This window comes from Populus trichocarpa, chromosome 19 (assembly GCF_000002775.5).
Source record: "Populus trichocarpa isolate Nisqually-1 chromosome 19, P.trichocarpa_v4.1, whole genome shotgun sequence".
In the NCBI taxonomy this organism is placed as follows: domain Eukaryota; kingdom Viridiplantae; phylum Streptophyta; class Magnoliopsida; order Malpighiales; family Salicaceae; genus Populus; species Populus trichocarpa.
In genome coordinates, this window is record NC_037303.2 from 14,388,933 (window position 1) to 14,395,410 (window position 6,478).

At 35.2% G+C, this 6,478-nt stretch overlaps 3 protein-coding genes across 3 annotated transcripts; all 3 read right to left on the bottom strand.

Moving 5' to 3' along the window:
- Positions 1 to 504: 504 nt before the first annotated feature.
- Positions 505 to 999, bottom strand: LOC112325276 (uncharacterized). Its single transcript, XM_024591298.2, has one exon. The coding sequence runs from the start codon at positions 895 to 897 to the stop codon at positions 631 to 633; it is 267 nt and encodes an 88-aa protein (XP_024447066.1). The 5' UTR covers positions 898 to 999; the 3' UTR covers positions 505 to 630.
- LOC18108634 (uncharacterized) lies at positions 505 to 3,905 on the bottom strand. Its single transcript, XM_052449591.1, has 2 exons — positions 3,372 to 3,905; positions 505 to 602 (listed from the first exon to the last, which is right to left on the bottom strand). The coding sequence occupies exon 1, from the start codon at positions 3,671 to 3,673 to the stop codon at positions 3,407 to 3,409; it is 267 nt and encodes an 88-aa protein (XP_052305551.1). The 5' UTR covers positions 3,674 to 3,905; the 3' UTR covers positions 505 to 602; positions 3,372 to 3,406.
- A 1,374-nt stretch (positions 3,906 to 5,279) lies between these two features.
- LOC18108635 (uncharacterized) lies at positions 5,280 to 5,853 on the bottom strand. The gene has a single exon (XM_006371580.3). The coding sequence runs from the start codon at positions 5,770 to 5,772 to the stop codon at positions 5,512 to 5,514; it is 261 nt and encodes an 86-aa protein (XP_006371642.1). The 5' UTR covers positions 5,773 to 5,853; the 3' UTR covers positions 5,280 to 5,511.
- Positions 5,854 to 6,478: the final 625 nt, after the last annotated feature.

Genomic DNA, 6,478 nt, shown 5'->3' on the forward strand with positions numbered 1-6,478 from the left:
TTTGATGGAGCATATTATAGAATGTATATATATAGTAAAATATTATAGTTATACTCTTGTATTGTAATATTCATTACTATTATATATTACTCTTAGAAAAGATTAGCTAACCAATAAATCAAATCTACTAATTATTCTCACTTTTTTATATATATATAAATATCAAAAGATTTCAATACAATCTCACTTATTAATAAATTTATGTGATAGTACAAGGTCCTCTTCCATTTTTCACACAATGATCACTCCTGTTGTGATTAGTGACTGAGAATTTTACACCAAAATGGATTTTCTTTTGGGTCATATCCAATTTGAGATTTTCGTTTTTCATGTAGCCTTTTAATCCATTTGAGGATGTGGGGAGAAAGATATTTTAGATTCCAGTTGAATGTCATATCTCAAATTGAAATTAAATGAAATTGCCTGTTTATTCCACTAGAAAACTAGGAAAGAGCTTTGTTAAATTTACTCACTGAGGAGATGCACTGCGCGCTACCAAAAGAATTGATAAAAACATATGATAATGTTCGATTTCAGCAAATGAGCATCAAAATTTACAATTTGCATAAGCTTGCAAGGTTTTACTCCTATAAACTAAGTCCCTCGATTTCGTCTACTAGATTCATAGCTTCAGTTTGGACCCCAACAACTCAAGTACATGACTTTTCTTAAAGACTCCTCCGACTGTTTTGCCTTCTCTTCCTTGACTATATTTGAGATCATGGCTGAGGATGAAGAAGAAAGCTTCTTGGCCTGAGAGGCTGATCTGACATGGTTCTTGGCATGGTGGTGTAGGGATCTCAATGTGTAGTTCCACCTACAGAACCCTTGATCTTTCAACGCCTCAACACCTCCGATAGCAGCGGCAACCAACCAAGCTTTACTCGCTGAACTCATTTTTTATGGTACTGTAATATAGAACCAACAAGTTTGTAGTGGGATTTGTAGACAGTAAGATAACACGAGCTATGCTTTGATGAATCCCATGGAAGGATGGGGTTTGGTTATATAGGTGAGAATGCCAATAGTTTAGGAAAAAACCTGAGGCTAAAGGCTTCCTGCTGGTGGTTTTGGGTGCGGAAACCAGCAAAAGCCAATGGTAATTTTTTACGGTGAGATGACTGTATTGACATTCAACTACCACATGCCGACAATAAGAAAATGGGGACAAAATCGGGTTCGTGGGATGGCTAGATTTGTTTTACTTTTGCTCTACAACAACCCAATAGCTTCTCTGCCTGCCTTGAAGAAATGAGCACACGGTTTTTCTTCGTAAAATAAATAAATCCAAGCCAAAGTATCAGGAGGAGCATAGCTGAAGGGTGAGTCATGCATTCCACAATTTGGTGGCACTTTCTCATTGAAGTGCATTTGCCACTTGTAAGGAATGTAAGAAAGTGTGGGACTGAGGATAAACAAATGTCAAATTGCATGCTTCTCCTTTTCTTCTTTATATAAAATAAATTTGATAGCCTCTCTCTCTCTCTCTCTCTCTCTCTCTCTTTTGGAATTCATCTTTTTCATACTTTATTTTACGGTAAACATGTATTCACATAAAGCTTGAATCAATCCCTTCTCAGAAACTTACAGTATTGAGCAAATTACTTACATCCAGACATGAAGATATATAAAAATCCTACTCGCCATCAACTTTCACAGGAAGGTTTATAAAAGATTTGGGAAAAGAAAATACGTAAGCACCAATTAGCACATTATTTTATATTTGATGTTGTGGTACAGTCATATTTTTAAATTTTTTTGTGTTAATTTAAAAATTAAAAATTTTAAAAAATATTATTAAAACAATCTCTAAAAAGAAAAATTCCAAATTGGAATCCTCTATCTATAAAAATTATCCAATTATGATAAACAAAATTTATTATTTTAAGTCAAATTGATCCTCAACTTTATGAATCATGATTTGTTTACCAACATAGATGTGCACAATTTTCTTTTTATATTTGATATGAAATAGTTTTTTCAGGTTATTTTGTGTATCAATCTTACTTGTATGATTTTAGAAGCCATATCCTATAAACACATGATACATTAAAAAAAATAAAACTCAGAATGCTAACTTTTGAATAAAAATAAATAAATCATGCACAAATTTTAAAACGAGGGTTAATTAGGTGAGTACAATTTCAAGCTAACAGTGACGAAGTTGTAGAAACCACTTGCAAAAGAATTAGCTTCCTTTTAGGTTGAGTTGGACTAAAACCTGCTTGAGAAAGTATTGGGATGGATGATAACCTTCAAAACAAGTCTTTTGATGCAAATGATAGATCCTTCAATGCTTAAATCAATTTAAGTAGGAGAGAAAGAGCCTTGAATAACCATGTATATGTGTGGGTGTTAGAATAGTAGCAAGGTTAAGGAGGATATGATGGCGAAGAAGATGAAGAAATTATCCCTTACTTCAAGATTTAAGTCTGTAAATGTCCTTTGCTCTAAAAAATTCTGCCCACCATTCAACGTAAGCCTCTAAAATCCTATCGAAGCCCTATTATCCAAGCGTAGAAATGGTTAATCGTTTACTTGAAGTGAGAAGTGGTCACACTGATAGTCAGGTTGGAATTTGGAAGACTACAGATCTCCAGAAAAATTGTTGAAATTCCAGTTTGAATTCTAAATTGAAAATGCACATGTATCTAATCTTGTTGCTTGACGTTAAGCATCAAACCATGATCTATCAAGGAAAGGCTTAATCCATGCTCAAAATTAAGCAGGATGTTTGAATGTCATTTAGCCCATGTCACAGAAACCATGAAAATTTGGTGGCAACATCTCACAACGAAATGATCAAAGAACAAGCAAGATTTTTTAGATTGCATGGGTCGACATCAATTAAAAAGCGATAGGAAAAGATAGGAAGATGGTGACAACATTTTTGTTCCACAAAATTTTCGTGTTGCATATAGCAATGAGGGCAGTCAGACTAGCTACAGTTCACATCAGGCTTGCATCAATCACTAATCAAGCCCCGCAAATTTTCTCTCACAAACCATAATCATGGCTTTGACTATGTTCTTCTCAATGGACCAGCTTCAGCCTGCACAAGGCATCAGATTCTCATGGCAAACTTCTCAACTCATTTAATTTGGACCCCAACAACTCAAGTACATGACTTTCCTCAGAGACTCCTCGGATTGGCTTGATTCCCTCAATTTACTCGAAACCATAGCAAAAGATGAAGAAGAAAGCTTCCTGGCCTGAGAGATTGACCTCATATTATTCTTGGCATGTTTGTGTAATGATCTCATGGTGTAGGTCCATCTGCAAAAACCCTGGCCCTTCAATGCCTCTACAGCTCCAAATGAGCATCAAAATTTACAATTTGCATAAGCTTGTAAGGTTTTACTCCTATAAACTAAGTCCCTCGATTTCGTCTACTAGATTCATAGCTTCAGTTTGGACCCCAACAACTCAAGTACATGACTTTTCTTAAAGACTCCTCCGACTGTTTTGCCTTCTCTTCCTTGACTATATGTGAGATCATGGCTGAGGATGAAGAAGAAAGCTTCTTGGCCTGAGAGGCTGATCTGACATGGTTCTTGGCATGGTGGTGTAGGGATCTCAATGTGTAGTTCCACCTACAGAACCCTTGATCTTTCAACGCCTCAACACCTCCGATAGCAGCGGCAACCAACCAAGCTTTACTCGCTGAACTCATTTTTTATGGTACTGTAATATAGAACCAACAAGTTTGTAGTGGGATTTGTAGACAGTAAGATAACACGAGCTATGCTTTGATGAGTCCCATGGAAGGATGGGGTTTGGTTATATAGGTGAGAATGCCAAAAGTTTAGGAAAAAACCTGAGGCTAAAGGCTTCCTGCTGGTGGTTTTGGGTGCGGAAACCAGCAAAAGCCAATGGTAATTTTTTATGGTGAGATGACTGTATTGACATCCAACTACCACATGGCGACAATAAGAAAGTGGGGACAAAATCGGGTTCTTGGGATGGCTAGATTTTTTTACTTTTGCTCGACAACAAGCCAAAAGCTTCTCTGCCTGCCTTGAAATGAGCACACGGTTTTGCTTCGTAAAATAAATAAATCCAAGCCAAAGTATCAGGAGGAGCATAGCTGAAGGGTGAGTCATGCATGCCACAATTTGGTGGCTCTTTCTCATTGAAGTGCATTTGCCACTTGTAAGGAATGAATGTAAGAAAGTGGGACAAACTATACATGAGGTGAAAAAAAATTTGGGATTAAAATATTTGTTTTTTTTTAAATTCAGTTTGAAATCTTGTGATTGTTTATATGATGGTCACTGAAAACTTATATAGTCGTTAATTTTAGGACCCGTTGGATTAATTGAGGTATGTGCGAGCTGGTTCGGACAAAAAAAAAAAAAAAGTGGGGGACTGAGGATAAACAAATGTCAAATTGCATGCTTCTCCTTATCTATATATTAAATAAAGTTGATAGCATCTCTCTGTCGATTTCTTGGAATTCATCTTTTTTCATATTTTATTTTACGGTAAACATGTATTCACATAAAGCTTGAATCAATCCCTTCTCAAGAACTTACAAAATTGAGCAAATTACTTACATCCAGACATGAAGATTTATAAAAATCCTACTCGCCATCAACTTACACAGGAAGGTTTATAAAAGATTTGGGAAAAGAAAATACGTAAGCATCAATTAGCACATTATTTTATATTTGATATTTCAGCTTAGATTGTTTAAACAATATATTTAGATTATGTTGTGGTAGTGGTTTTTATTAAATATTTTTCAAAATATATTAAAATAATATTTATTTTATTTTTAAAAATTCATTTTTAAAATCATAAAATACAAAAAAAAAAAAAAAACGCCGGTACACGTGTTTTTTTTAAGGGAAGTACCATCCAAGCATATCTAAGGCCCATCTACACATCCAAGTGCATCCCTGGCCTTTCTAGTTTTCTATTTGGGGATCCAATTGAGAATTAAATGAAAGTTGGTGGTTTGTATATCCATTGCTCTAAAAAATTCTGCCCACCATTCAAAGTAGGCCTCTAAAATCCTATCGAAGCCCTATTATCCATGCACAGAAATGGTTAATCGCTTTACTTGAAGTGAGAAGTGCTCAAACTGGTAGTCAGGTTGGAATTTGGAAGCCAGATCTGCAGAAAAATTGTTGAAATTCCAGTTTGAATTCTAAATTGAAAATGCACATGTATCCAATCTTGTTGCTTGACGTTAAGCATCAAACCATGATCTATCAAGGAAAGGCTTAATCCATGCTCAAAATTAAGCAGGATGTTTAAATGTCATTTAGCCCATGTCACAGAAACCATGAAAATTTGGTGACATTTAAGCAATGGTGTAATTACAAGCTGATCATGAGATGGCAGTCTGCCTAGCTACAGTTCACACCAGGCTTGCATGAATCACTCATCAAGTCCCACAAATTTTCTCTCACAAACCATAATCATGGCTTTGGCTTTGTTCTTCTCAATGGACCAGCTTCAGCCTACATAAGGCATCAGATTCTCATGGCAAACTTCTCAACTCATTTAATTTGAACCCCAACAACTCAAGTACATGACTTTCCTCAGAGACTCCTCGGATTGGCTTGATTCCCTCAATTCACCCGAAACCATAGCAAAAGATGAAGACGAAAGCTTCCTGGCCTGAGAGATTGACCTCATATTATTCTTGGCATGTTTGTGTAATGATCTCATGGTGTAGGTCCATCTGCAAAAACCCTGGTCCTTCAATGCCTCTACAGCTCCAATGCTAGCTCCCACAATCCAAGCCTTTCTTGCTGTACTCATTTTTTTTCTTTAACCCTTAAAGTTTCCCTTTTCTTTTGCAAGTAGATGACTACAGATTAAAGATGATCTTAATGAAGCTAATGGATTCTAAGGGGCCTTTATTTATAGAGGGGATGGTGATAGCTGAAAGTCAGTAGTAGAAAGCCAGAAACCATTAGCTATAGGCTAATGTCACTGGTTTTGGCCCCTGGTAAGGCAAATAGCATTATTTTTTCTAAAATTACTTTCTTGACCATGCATAACCACTTGTCATACTATTACATTAATAATAGAATTACATTCAACTCGAGGATTTTCCCTTAATTGTTAAAAATTAGGTTTATTTTCTAGAAATTATCAAATTTAAATTTTATAAATTTTAAAATTATTAGAAATTTATATAGTTATTAATTTTAGGGCCAGTAAAATTAATCAAGGTACGTGTAAATTGATTCGAACATTCATGTTAATAAAAAAAATAAAAGGACAATCTTCCTAGAGGTTACCAGTTTGAGTTTCGCAAATCTCAGGATCATTGAAGATTTATATAGTCGTTAATTTCATGGCTTATAAGATTAGTTGAACTATATACAAACTGATCCGAATATCTATATTAAAAAATAATAATAATAGAAGGATAAGTATGGGTTTTGGTCACAACTTGACGTGAAAATGTGACAAGATAATGCAGCCACTAGACTAAAGTGAGTAATAATGGACACGCAGT